Source organism: Scatophagus argus, chromosome 5 (genome assembly GCF_020382885.2).
Source record: "Scatophagus argus isolate fScaArg1 chromosome 5, fScaArg1.pri, whole genome shotgun sequence".
Classification (NCBI taxonomy): domain Eukaryota; kingdom Metazoa; phylum Chordata; class Actinopteri; family Scatophagidae; genus Scatophagus; species Scatophagus argus.
In genome coordinates, this window is record NC_058497.1 from 20152506 (window position 1) to 20167363 (window position 14858).

The 14858-nt window shown below is 40.5% G+C and overlaps 1 protein-coding gene across 3 annotated transcripts in view; it reads left to right on the forward strand.

Annotated features, from left to right (window-relative positions):
- Nucleotides 1-2881: 2881 nt before the first annotated feature.
- The window catches only part of nectin3a (nectin cell adhesion molecule 3a), a 28037-nt gene continuing 16060 nt past the window's right edge, over nucleotides 2882-14858 (forward strand). For all 3 annotated transcript variants that reach the window (XM_046389550.1, XM_046389551.1, XM_046389552.1), the window contains exon 1: nucleotides 2882-3065. In XM_046389550.1, the coding sequence (XP_046245506.1) occupies nucleotides 2897-3065 (169 nt within the window). In that variant the 5' untranslated portion in view covers nucleotides 2882-2896. The remainder of the gene's footprint in view (nucleotides 3066-14858) is intronic.

Below are 14858 nucleotides of genomic sequence, written 5' to 3' on the forward strand. Positions count from 1 at the left end.
ACGAGGGGGTTGAGGTGTGCAAGGGCTGGCTCACCAATGTGACTAGTGAGGAATGTTGTGTTTAACAAAGGCTGTTTTCACAGACTGTAAAACCAAATGTCCCAGACAGTCTGTGTGGATGTGCACCCACTGGTCACAGGGGAGGTGGTGCCAGTACAGCCTTGCCTGCATGGAAGAAAATGTAATAGTGCTTACTGAGTATTTTTGTAGCATAAAACCTCAATGAGGTAACCACAATTACAAAGGTCATGGGCCATAAATGCTCATAAACTATTTAGTGCTACTGAGGGGGCTTAAGCATTTATGAAGGATTTGTGCAAGGCAAGTTATGCCAGTGGTGTGAAATAAGCCTCATCGAAACTATTTCACCCAAATTGGTGATATCATTAACACATTAAATGTATTGTGGGAGAAAATAAGATGTGATTTATCATCTCATAAATACACCAGCCTCCTCAATGCACTGACTTTACTGTTCCAATGCAAAGTGGCCCAGGAGGGGAGATTGATTGGTGAAAAGGGCAGCACTTTCACCTGGGGATTTATAGTTCTTTGAGGATATAAATAAACCACCAGAGGGTATAAAGGCAGGGGGTATAGTGTGGTGACACATCATGGGTCATGCTTTAATCACAGTGAAGCTGGACTGTAGAGCAGGGAGAGGGAGGCTCCCCAGAGAGTTCACGTCCCCTGATGAGGACACTAATAGAGGCTATGAAGACATCACCGCAGAGTGAAACAGGCAACTCAGCGTGAGGGAATCACATCGAAATGAGCATTTTTGCTTATCTTCAGTGAATAAATATGATATTCGCCTAAAACTGCTGAGGGAGCATGTTTATCAGTTCAAGCTACAGAGCACGATAATAACACCGTGCTGCGCACAATGCTGGATTCCTGAATGTGTAAAAGCTGTAATTATCTGAAAGAAAAGAACAATGCAAGAGAGTGTTTCATTACCACTTTGTTTTAGGACAGAGTCGTCACAGTGTGCCTTGTGTTTAGGCTGGGGAAAATACACATTCTCACTTTTTCGGAAACAGAAATAAGTGAAGCAGTGCAGTCACGTGTGACTGCTTTGTCCTTCAGTAGCTCGTCTTCTGGGGTTTATATTAACTCTCACATTCACTTCCTCGTTTTTCCCCCGTGGTTTTAGAATACCCTTGCAAAACCGATTTTCTAGTAACACATGCTTCAACAGTCACTGATTATCGTCATCGTGATGCTGAGTTTCTATTCATTTTAACAGTAGAATCATTACAAAAATGTCAGTGTTTCTCCTTTGTGGCTATTTATTTTCTTTGACACTCAATTTCTTCAAACATTAAAAGTGCTAAAATCACTGTGGTAAAGGTGACAACCTTAATATGCTCAAAATGTATGTATAAATCACTTTATTTTCATTTAAGGCTTTGTATACCTGTGTTATCTGTATTTTGACAGACTGATTGAATCTGCGATAGGTGAGAGAGCCCTTACAAATGCAACATTTATATCAGCTTTCAATTCAAAACCTTCATCTATAAATAGCCTGGACCTGCTGGTTAGAGAGACTACGGTGTCAGACTAGCCCACATTGTAACTAGTCGCAGGGGCACCCACGGGACCTGCCAACAATGGGATAAAATTTCAGTGTCTCCTTGAGCAAGACAATGAGCCTTTATCTGCTCAGTCACTGCTGTGAAGAATATAATCACGCTTAAAAAGTAAACTGTTATTTGTACAAGTAACGGTTTAGCGTGCTTGTAGTGCCGGTTTTCACAAGTGTGCCCGTGAAACAAGGGGATTCCCTATGGATCCAAACAAAACTTTAATTTTATTCTTTTAAAGAGAAAAAGACAAACAATAGGCATAAAGACCACTATTTTTAAATAATCCCTATGTAAATATTGGACCATTATTTACTTATGTACTAGGGAGGCCCTTACCAACCTTATTTCTCACATTTTCTGTAAATCGTCCAGTCACTATTCTCATGCTACTAATCATTTTGTGGTAACTTGATTAAGCAAAATTTTAAAAGAATACACATAACGAAAGTGCAAAGTAAACCCGTATTGTAAAGGTTTAGTAAATCACATTTACTACTTACCACTGACAGGACTGCTTCTACCATTGGTAGAATATAGCTGAGGACATGTTGTGTACTTGAATATGTCCATGTCATGCAACCTAATACACGAGCTGCACTGCAAATCAGAGGGACACTCTATGTCGTCTGTTTTACTCCGCAACAACCATTTGACAACTATAGTTACTTAGCAGGTTAAGACTGTACACACAAAACAAATGCTGAAGCCTTTAGCCTAGAGATTACACAAAATACTACAAATGAGAACACTGTCTTTCAGATTCTAATAGTATAATATGAAAAAGTAGTACACTCACAGGGATCATTTCTGTGCATCAGTACTTGATACTGGGTATTTCAGACACAACTATATTTTGAAAAATATATATATGTATGTTGAAAATACTTAATGACTTCAGGTATTTCTGCTGTGTGATTTTGTTACTTTCGGGATCTGATTAACTGGATAACTACCACCATTACCACCATTCAATAGTTACAGTTACAGTAAGTATAATTTGTATGCACTCCTCTTGGAAGTTTTTTATGTTTTTTTTTTTTTTACTTAACGTACGTGTTATTTATAGGTGAGCCTACTTTAAGTACAAATACTACTGCTAGTACAACTACTGCAGTTTCTGTTGCCGTATTATTGTCCTGACCGGGCTGCTCATTACATCTCTTAAGTGTTTAGTGTTAAAGTTGGACGAATCGAATCAAATAGGGACAATTGTTACGGTGTGCGTGCGTGCGTGCGTGCGTAGGCCACGTTTGTTTCTGTTTGTTGTCCTGCAGAAGTGGTACAGCCCACGCGGGTCGGTCGCTATGGAGAGGAGAACCCCAGGAGCGCGAGCCAGCAGCCAAAGAGAGCAGGGACGAGCAAAGCGCACACATAGGACAGGAACCATGGAGGAAAGATCGTCGCTCAGGAGGACTTTGCCATCTAACGGAGTGCGACTTTTAACATCACTTCTCACCTTGTACGGACTTACCTGTGAGTTGTCGCTCTCTTTGTCATTTTTGCCCGTGCTACTTTTGAGTGCTCTGAAAGAAGTTGCAGTGGAGCCGCACGGCTGCTCTACCGTTAGTCACCGACACACAAAAAAAAACGCCAAAACCGGCTGCTTCTCGTTGTGTTGAAATCAGAGTGGGCTATGTTCCGCTCAAAACCAGCTAGCTTTTATTTAAGCTAACGGTTCTCGTCTGTGAACAGTTATCCTAACATTACGTCGGTAGGAAAGTAGCTGCTGGCGTCAGTTCACCGCTAGCTCAACCTCGTTTGTCTTTCCTATTTGAATACAACTTAGTTAACGTTACTCACAGTAGTTTATGTTAACTCAGAGCACATAGAGCAACTGCAAATTACACACAAGCTAACTCAATTAGATTTTCAGTCCAAGTGAGTCCTCTCAAGTAGATGAGTTTAGGTTCTGCACTGATTTGGTGGTAATCAAACGCACATTTTTTCTTTAGCTAGCGTTACTTCCAGTGTGTCACATCATGACTTAGCTTACATTTCCCAGGGTGTGTGAGGGAAATACCGGCTGGTTTCTCTCTCACTCCGATGGCTAGTAACATTGAGGAACAGCAGTGTGATACGTGGTGTACAAAAATAGAAACGAAACCGAGTATTCTGTGTGTCACTTATGGTGAGCAAAGAGGAGCCCCTTTGTGAAAGTTTGCCAAGTGGTTGGATGCAGATGGGGGCGATACACGTTATGTGATACAGGAGAGAGGAGAGGCAGCGAAGACTTCCCCGCTTTGGGTGTGAGGGGTGGCGAGGGAAATGAAGACATATTTCAAGGGAGGCACTGCAGTCGCAGAGTCTCTGGAAGTATTGACCTGCAGTTGGGCTGCATGCCAGCCAGAGCACCTTCCAGTCCCTGTACTGTCCCGAGTAGTGCAACTGGAGAGCTTTGCTGTATCCCATTCCTAAACTGGGATTACCATACATGACAGGCTTGCTCGGACAAAAGGAAGAGAAAACACTGATGGATACTAAAGTAAATACTGCCCAGGAATGCACCATTTGTTTTTTCCCCCCCCAAATACAAGGACTATAAAAGGCTCTCAGATATGCCATGGCAGCAGTTTCTGAAAAGGACCATAAACATTTCCCCACGTTTTTCACCAGTAATAAATTATATATGGCACTACTACATGTGACAGTTGCAAAAATAATTTTTAAAGCAGACCTTGGACAGTACCAGTGGTATGGAGGTGCAAGTGTTTATCTCATTGATTAATCTGCAGATTATTTTCTTAATGAATAATTTCTTACAGTATAAAATATTAGATAATAATGAAAAATGTCCCACCATTAGATGTCTTGTATTGTCTAGACAATAGTCCAGAACCTAAAGATATTCACTTTAAAATACAATCATTTAAAGCTATTAGCGATATTGATATTTGATAGTTTACGAAAATCTATAATGATACATGGACAAAAGTCGGTGTTTTGACAAAAACATATTATACAAATAGTCACACGTGCTATAAGATAATAGTGGTTGACATATTGGCCTGGCAGATTCATCAGTTGAGCTCTAGTATGTGTAGTGTCTCTACAGTTGCCTCCACCGTCATCTCTGTGTTTACACACACACACACACACACACACACTCTCACTCACACATGCAATGCCTACATTCCTCTTCATACCATACTTTTTTCTGTCCAACAAAACACTTGTTCATAAATCAACACAAAGAACCGATAAACAACACACTGTTGCAAACTAAGCCGATAAGCCTCCACACATGTGCTGTTTGGTGTTGTGTGCAGACAGGTTTTCCGTCCGACTACTCACCTCAACAGCCAAATTAGCTGATTATTAACGTAGAGGACAAACTAGCCAGCGAAAGGTTACTTTTGCTGTTATGTTTGGAAGAGAAATTTCTGCAGGTTTTTCACTCTCAATAACATATGGTTGGGACTCATGTGGCCGAGGCCCACTGTTGTGTGTTTAGCAGAACACAAATGGGCAGGGGGACTTTGTGACAAAAACAGTGTTGATGCCAGTTTCCTTCACTGTGTCATTTTCAGATTCCCTGCAGTGTAGATGGGCTTGTGAGGAGGGGATTCATTTGAGGCGTGGCTACAGGCTGTGAGGTCTGTAATTGTAGACCATAGTTTTGAGGTTTTCTTCTCTTGGGGCCACATGATTCATAATCTAAATAAATAATGTAGTAATGGAACCACCTAAATTACAGACTCAAAACAGAAATAGATTTGAAAAAGCAGCGACACTGACAGATTTGGAGATTTGGTCCTTATAGAGGTTGATGTGCTCTAGTGGTTATTAATTGACAGCAAAATGTAGCCAAGGAAGTAGGTTTGTGACAGTAATATTTCAGATATTTACAGCTTTGTCACCACATTGCACAGGATGGATTGGAATTAAGAATAAATTGTACTTGATTCACTTGATATTTTTACATTTTTTCCAGGCAGTCATCTGCAAACGATGATTGTTAACTTTAAGCATGACTTAAGCAAGGAAGGGAACTTGTGATCCACCAGTTAGATATCTGCAGATGCCAGCATTTTGCTGATGCCCAGTGTTACCCACTCTGGTCATTTGGTATCGGAATAATATGCAAGACAGGGTTTTAAAGTAAGTTTTAAGTTTTTGGATGCACTTCTGTAGGCTGCAGCTGTAGCATTCATCCTCTCCTTTCATTTAATCTTGAATTTCAGTTGTGAAGCAGCCAACTGAAAACTCCTAATCACATTAAATGCACGCAGAGTTTTCATTTTGAAGGAAGGCCGTCAGCAGATGAGTTGGCTGCTTTATTGTGGGACATGGAGGCTGTGTGTGGGGTTCAGGGAGCAGGCTGTGGTCACCAGCTTCTGTTGACTCCACCCTTTGCTTCCTCTTCCCCGACAGATGTGACTGACTGTCAGAGGCTCAAACCACTCAGTGGTGGTCCACTAGTGAATTCAGGGCTGTATCCCCCAGTTTTAAATTATTCGTGGACTTGGTTACTCTCAGCCCTCTGTTTTCACAAGTCCATTTAGATCTGCCTGTAACCTTTTACTTTATAATAGAGGTTCTAAAGATGGCACCAATTCCCAGTGAATTCGAGTGAAATTTTCTCACTCAATACAGCAACCTTTATTTGTTTGCTTCCATGTTGTTTTGCTTCCAATTTTACATTACCACTCATAAATCTGAATTGGCTTAAGATATGGTAATCAGACTTGGTACTACACTTGTTCAGATGCTAGGTCCAGACTTTGCTGTGCAAACTTTGGATATTTTGTTACTATATGGCGCCACAGATGCATAAAGTTTATATCTTGTTAATGGATGTATGGATTAATTCGAAGTTGGAACATTCCAATACATGGAGCCTGTGGATTATTGAGCCAGTTCCACATGCACAATGCTGAGGCCGTAAATTAGGTCGCTAACTCACCAAATGTGGTCTAATAGTCAAGAACAAATTCATTGGAGCTTTTCTTCGGCTGCAGTGCCCAATTGTTTTAAACAACATCTTAACTTTTTAAGAAATGAAACTTAATATTTGTAACCTGGCTTTTGAAGATTTACTTCTTCAGTAGTGATGAATGGGCTTGGAGCTGAGTGCCACAGACAGGGCAGGGAAGTTGGAAAACACTGAGAGGCAGAATAACTCATTGTTGAATTTGGTGAATTAATGATAATGGGACAAATATAGAATCACGCCATGCCTCAACCTTTAACCCAACCGTCTGGGTTACCAGCCGGTCACAGTGATTCTGGTGGCATTCATTATTTTGTGCCTTCTTCCTCCCCAGACCGACACCGGGAGTTACCAGTGATTAGGACCACAGTGCTTGGGTAATTAGCCATTGAAAACTGGGGAGTAAATGGGGGAACACACAAGAAATACATATAAAACGCTAATGTTGGGTACTCTGTTTTTAACTGTTAGCCAGTAAGTCTTGTCTGCTGAATAAATCTTGGATAGACAGGAATTGAATGTTTCAGTGCGTCAGAGGAAACTGCTCTCTAAAAATGGCTTCCAGATATTTCCATGGTTAATTACCTACTGTGAATGAACACAGGGAAACCTTTTAAACCGTTTTTAGCCTGCTGTTTTCAGGAGTCAAGGTTTTTCCCCAAAAGAAAAGATCACAGTATGTGACTGGGGTTGGGGTCACTCAGATACACTGTGGCTTCCAGTCCAAAGAGGTGTACATGCAGGATGTGCACAGTCAGCAGCTGAATCCCCCAGGGGAGGAGCACTGGGGTTATGGGAAACAGGTGTGGCTGGTTTTCAACACTCAGTCTTATTTGTTTCACTCATTCTGCTGTCAGGTGGCTGTGATGTTTGGGAAGAGCACACAGTCAATTGTATGTACTGACACACCCCCTACCACCCAAGTGGGAGATTATTAACACCCACCAGTCAAATACAGGGAAGTGCTGATTGTAGCAGCTAAATTATCAGTGGTGTTGTCTTATTTAAGTACACAAGGCATGGTGACCCCCAGTGTACATTAGCTAACAGGAGGAATGTCTTGTTTTTCTGCCAGTGTTGTCAGCACACCTGCAGGATGCATCCCTCAGTATTCCCCTCACATGCTAGTTTTAAGCTGTCTAGGGCAGTTCTTATTTAATATGATAATAAACTTTTGGTAAAGTATATCTGCAGAATTTCAGCAAAGTCAGTCATCCACAACAGTTGTTTTTGTTAAAAACTGCATTATATCTCCTCCTGCAAGGTCTTCACCATCTGTGGTCATTATATTTTATTAACAAATGCTGACAAAACCGTGACATACAACTGGAAACACAAAGTAATGGACTTACTATCTGAGAATCACAGGTCCAAAACCATAAGTGAGCAGGAAATGTTCACTGCATGCATTATTTACAATAATGGACTTGCTGGTGAGTGACAGTCCAAAACTGTTTCTTGTATTGTGGTGAAGTGTTAACATTAATGCACTTCAGTTGGAAACACTCACATCATTTGAAGCAGGCTGCCTGTGACAGAATTAATCGGATATGACGCAGTTGGAGACATACAGTTTTAGCTGTTTTATCAGAACTTTACTCCCAGGTTTTCTAGACTTCAGCACTCACCCTCTTCATTTTGTGTGAGATAACATCACCTCGGAGTTCCCTGATTTGGCTTGCAGAGCAGCCCTGGTCCGTCATGCAGTTATATTGCAGTAATGGCTTGAATGGGGTTTTGCAAAAGTATGTCCATGCTGGTGTTCAGCCAAATTATTCTGTGCTCTCCTGCCTCTGCTAAACTCCCCATGTCCACAATACCCGCATATACAAGTGTCTCTCTTTAGTTTTTGATCCTTTCTTCATTTTCAGATAGACATTAGAGCTGAAAATGTCTCCCTTCCATAATTAAAGTTGTGGAAAATAAAACCAAATGGTCTGCAGGTTTTGTTACCATTTTAAAATGTAAAGGAAGGAAGGTAGAATATAAACCATCTTTTTTCAGTAGCTAAGCTGCTCTGTCACACAGGGAAAGTGTCACAGATTACCGCTCTCTGCTGACAAACATGATAGTTCAATGCGGTCTCTATTTTTTTCCACCACTTGGATTGCGAAAAGGATCATAACAAAAACAAGTTCTATTTAAGATCCAGTTCTGTTTAAGGATTAAAAACAATGTTAGAATATCAGATATTGCATGGACTGCTTTACATTTTAAAGAGGATAGCATCACAGTTGAATTGTTTTCTTACTCTCCAGAGCTGTTTGACTGACAATAAATGAAGCACTGCTGCCTTTATGTACTCAAAATGTTTGTCTTTTGCATCCAAGTGAACTTAATATTATGGGAACACTGGATCACACCAGACATGTAACTTGAGTACCAGAAAAAAAATATACTTGGATGTTGTCTTACTGACTCTTTAATCTCTATGAACTTTACAGTTGAAGGAGGGGAGTGTGGGCTACATTGCAAAGAGGGGTGTTGTCAATATTCCCCTTCGATTGAAGTCTGCACATACTTTGACAGGATGTAGGGGAATATAATTTCATCCTAAACAAAGAGTTGGTTCAATGTTGTCGTGAGGTCACTATAGATGTGCTTTAGTCAGCTGGGGTTTTTATTTTTTTAGGCACCTAAATCTCCTTGTTCTCACTGTTCAAAGTGGGTGGTAAGTGTGAATCAAGAATACCACTCTAATCTGTTGCAGAAACTGGTTAAGAGTATGTGCTGGGAAAAAGTTGGTATGCCGGGAAAATGAACTCCCTCTGACCAGCACAATGCTGCTGAAATGCCACACTGACCAGACTACTTACTGTTTTTATTGACCACTGGATACGCACATTGCAGAGGCAGATTTTTGTTAGACTGATTTACTTCCTCCTCCTGTTGTGAAGTGGTGATTGATGACTTATGCAGTGATGCTGATTGCTCAAGAATGTCCAAAGCAACTTCCTCCGTCCTTGATGTGTTTCGGTACTGTGCATTTGTTCTGACTGTGTTGATGGAGAGAGCTGCATCCAAACTTGGCCACATTTGGGACACCAAAATTGAAAACACTTATAAACAGGCAGGCATAATACTAATGCAGACTAATTTAAAAAATACTTTTTATCATATAACAAGCTCCCTAATAACACTCTAATGTTAGTAATTGATATAGACCCAAATCCATGGGTATTATATTTGCTATGTGAGCAACATATCAACTGAATTTTTAAAATTACAGCTTAAATAACAAATAATTGCTTACAGTGCTTCCTCTGTCCTCTTTTGCTATTCAAGCACGGGCTGGGTAAAATGATGTATTAAGTACAGCAACAATCCCATATAACTTCCAGGCACCATTAGAGGACATAAATAAGATGAGATGCATGCTGGGCAGATCCAGCATTTAAAACAAAGCCTTACTATCTTTCTTGTATCAATAAAAAGTGCTGTTAATATGTTCAAATTACAATTTCTTTAACTTTAAGTAGTATACTTTTAGCCCATAGCAGTGTGTTGTTCACTGGCCACTGGTATTCTTCTTTGTTACAGGAAGACATGTTCTGTATTTTTCTAAGATAATACTTTTGAAGTAGATGTAGCACACATATGACAATCACGGACATCCTATGAAATAAAAGCAACGTAGAGTTGATAGTAGAAACTGGCGTCATAAAAAAATCTAAAATTGGACAATCATGGGAATCATTTCAAAGAAAAACAATCTTATGTCCTTTGGGGTGGGTGGAATGTGGGAAACTATGTCTCCATTATGTTTGATTGACCTAATGAAAGTACAGTAGCCCATTTAGACCCAGTCAAGGGCACTGGAGTCTGTTATTACTGCAAAACCCATTTGCTCTTCACTGCCAAGCATCACCCACCAACACCACCCAACAAGGGCCTGATCTCTTTCTGTCAAAACAAATGAACTTTGAGCTCTGTTTAGTCCAGTGTCTAATGAGGAAATTACAGCATTTTTCGAGGGACAGTGACATGTAAATGTGGCGACAGACTATGTGTCTAAGTGCACGTGGGTAGTACTGACCTAGAGGTAAGAGATGCAAGCTTGTGACTGGGAGTTTGGGGTCTTTAAATCTTATGTGGGAAGGTACAGAAGCAGCCACTGAGGTGGATATGAGGGACGGGAGCAATGGCAGCAACTTCAGTGAGTACAAGTTGAGAAAATGTCATTTTTGAGTCTGATGTACAGTTTTATCAATTGTTTTATTATCGCTGAGGTTAATATGGATGGTTGGACCTCCACGTCACCCGGTCCTTGTTTGGCTTGATGTTAGATTTCAGTGGATGCTGTGAATAATTTATTAAAATCAATTAAGCAGATAGTAGACCAACCATAATACACCAATTGTTCTGATGTGCAGACACGCCATTTGTCTTTGCCTGCATGTCTGACTACGGTAATTGCTTTATATCATTAAGGTCTTAAGATTCATTCATGGCTGTTAACTTCTGAGACAAGATAAAGTTTTTTTTTTTTGTATGGACACTCTGTAATCTGAAACAAAGGACAGGAGCAGTATGACCACACTTAATAAGCTAGCAGACCCTGATAAGAACAGCATTTCGACCCCAGCGCAATTTTTCCACTCTACAGTGGAGTGATAGTGAGTGCAGTCAGTTCAGACCTCATTTGGCATCAACTTGTCAGGGATGTCATACACTTGAGTTCTAATTGAGAGAGACTCCCTTTGTAGCCTCTTCCCTTACAAAGAAAATCTCCAAAATTAAGTTACTTATTCACACAGCAAAGTCAGATGTTTGTACTGTACTGAAAATGTTACTTTTTTTAAAAAAACATTTTCTGTGTGCATGGAAAAATAATATGCTGCCGTTCTCTGGATCCATAGCACTGTGTTTACTGAAATGCTTTAAACCACCACAACAAATAATAACAAAGCCCACACAACAAGGATGCTGTAGGAGTGTTTGTATTGCTTTGATACACATAGGCAGACATTGTCCTTCATAAGTTCGTGCATAAGTTCTTGTAAGCTATCCCAACACTTAGTATGTCAACATTATTGATCTTTTAAGCATAGATCTTTAATCAAATGTGACCTGGATGAGAAGGGCACAAACGTCCACAATACTAGGGTGGGAGCAATGAGAAAAAAGGTTTTGAAGAGGACAGTGACATGTGAAAGAGGCCCACCCGCCCCCTTTTTAAAGGCCTGTCAGCCTGTGTTTGTTGCCACCATGAATTAGCCCACTGAAAAAGCCTTACACCCTCACAGGATACAATGCTAGGAAGGAAGGGGGTAGGTTAGGCTGGTGTTGGTACTAATGTTTTCTTCACACTGCACAAATATGTCTTACGATAAAGACACTATAATGCAGGCAATTCACCACTCAGCCTATCCTGTCTCCTAACTGATTGAGACTGAGTTATAGACCCCACAAAAATAAATCAGCAGTCTGGCAGCCTGTGGTAGGCATTGTCTAATTTTTTTTTCCCTCCCCTGGTCACCTCTTTAGAGAAACAATACCAAACAAATGGCTCCACGCTGCCTATTGACTTCTTTGAGTTTGCAGTATTTAAAGGCACAGCTGACTCTGAGAAAATGCAGCCCCCTGTGGAAGATTTAATATTAAAATTCCCATGTGAAAATTCGCAAATATTGCAAATTTTTATCATTTTATTTTACATAGTTTTATACCAGTTCTACACCTATGGCTTGATTGAGTTTAGGCTGGTTTCTTCCCTTCTTTCCATTTGTTATTTTTTCCTCCTTGTGCTCTTCGAAGGCTTGGATTGGGCCAGGCACAGTAGCTGTGAATGGCTTTATCACACTGAGTCATTATTGATTAATTATTTTATGACTATATCTAATAGTCATACAATAAACCCAATTCATAAATTCATTTGGATGCTTTGTGTGAGGTTGGCAGAATTTGCCAATGCAGTTTTCAAATGCATATTAATGAACATTTTTGAAATGTGGCCTTGAGAATAAGATGGAAGTTTAATAGTCCGCTAATGTTGCCATTGGCCTATGCTAGACTGAAGGACTTCAGTGCCTGGACAGAGTATGAATTACTGCGGTCATTAAACAGTAATGAAGCGCTGCCCTTCAGCCTGTGCCTACCTTCTACTCACAGTTGAAAATTATTGAAGCAGGGAGGAAAGTGAATGCAAGGTGTGGTGCGTCTTTAGTTGTTTTAATAGCACCTTGAAGAGTGAAATGACAGGGAAAGCCAAACCCACCTTCCACCAGCCCAGGCTGTAAACTTTTGTTTGTTTGTTTGCAAATAAGGAGCAGAAAAAAATTGACAACTTCCCTCTTTTAATCACATCAAAATTTTTGGTGTATTTAATTATTCATGGAATCATGGATCTTATTTTTGTAGATTTTCCGATTGGTTATGACATTGTATTCCTTAAAGTAATGGTTGAGCGCTGGGAACACAGCAACATTATTAAAAAGTAGCTCAACAGGCTAACAAACCTGAGGTGTCAAATGATAATGCAAGGTTAACCAAGCCTAAATGGGAGACATAACAAAGGCAAATTCCCTGTTTCAGCCTGTGACTGACTGTTGGTGCTGTAGCAGTGCATTTCCACAGTTTCCCTGAACAATGAATATTACTGACATAATGGGTGTGCTGACTTTCAGTTCTACCACCAAATAAAGTTAGAAGATATGGCTTTTGTGCTGGTTTACAATCTGTCTTATCATCTAACTGCACATGTTTTCGCCCTTTTGGACTTTGTTTTAGCAATGTTGCAGCATTCCAGTATGACATGATTTAGCTAAGTGAGAATATGAACGATGCATGTCATCATAAATGATGGCCAGAAGTACAAAAATACAGATACATTTTGAAAAAACTGAATGATTGCCAAAGCAGACACTCTAAACTGCACAAATCGACTTTCCTGCATGCTGTACATTTGTTTGTATCTGTAGTTTTGACCTGGTTAATCAGCAAACATGGTGGTCTGTATCACTCTGTCAGACATTAATTTCCTGTCATGTGCAACTATGAGTTTGTGAAAATGATTGACTCAGCTGTTTATGTCCTCACACTGTTGCTGAAGTCCTCTTCGGTACGTTTCCTGTTTCTTCTCCATAGCTGTCCTATTTCTTGCTTTGTGTCCTTATTCATCCTCCTCTCGCTGTTTTTGTTTCTGAAAGCTGAACACTCAGAGTTTCCTCTTGCTTTAGTCTTAAACCACATTCTCTCCTGCACAGATCTCATGTCTGCATTCTTCTCCTGTGAGGTCTTCAGATCGGTCCCTCATGAGTGCTGTTTGACATGATAATCTATGCAGGGAGTTTGCCTACATGAGCATGACATATTGTCTATTTTGTTGCTGCTTGTAAATGTTTCTGGCCTCAGATCCCTCTTGTCTCACACAGATCTGACATGCACTGCAGGCTTCATTGCGAAGATCTTTAGCCAGGAGACAGCCTCCTTTGTGGAGGTCAGGGCTGAAGCTGGGTCAGGTCTGAGTAGGTGGAGATTTTGGCTCATCAGATGGTCGACGTGGAATGTTTCAGCCGGTTGCCAGGCAAAGAGGAAGGTTTTGATTTACCATTGCGTCTTTTGTGCAGCTTGTCGCAATTAGTGATGTCAGGAGGGAGAGAAACAAATATGAAGCATTTCTTCAAAGGGCAAGCATATCCTTCCTATGAGTTCATTCTTTCCTTGGGTTTCTCAGGGAAAAGGGGGCAAAAGTGCAGCCTGTTTCTCTTCAGTCAAATTAGGTTTTGTAGGATATGGTTCTTCCCATTCTTTGGTGCGGGGTGTCACCCTAACTAAATGGGTCAAAAAGTTTTGAAACAGTGACATGGCATAAAGATGCCTACCAAAATATAGTTTGCTTATCCTTTTAAAATTCTGAACCTTACATATGTTTACTGGATAAGATGGATAACCAGTAATGAAACCAGTGACAGCCCTAGGTTGTGTTTCTGCTCTGTAATAGTATGCTTATTTCCTTGATGAAACAGCATGACAGCTTTGTTTAACGCACTGCTTGCATTACATTTGCCTGCAGTATTTTAGACAATATTTCACGGTGCTCTAGTTTGCGAGCCCTGGTTGTGTTCTTCATGGTCTCAGCTAGCAGTGCCAAGTTTCCCCACTCTCCTCCTGACTGTAGGTATCCCATGCAGAGGCCATCTGTCTCTCCTCCTTTAATGGCAAGGGTGGAGTCCTCTTTAAGCACTTCCCCCCTTTCTCTCCCTCCTTTCCTACTTACTCCCAAATGCTTACTGTAAAACAAACAACATAGCATGGATGGAGTCTAGTTTCTTTCTGTGCTTTGACAGGCCTGAAAGTTGACACACTGATATAGACAAACTGCGTACGGTAGCAGT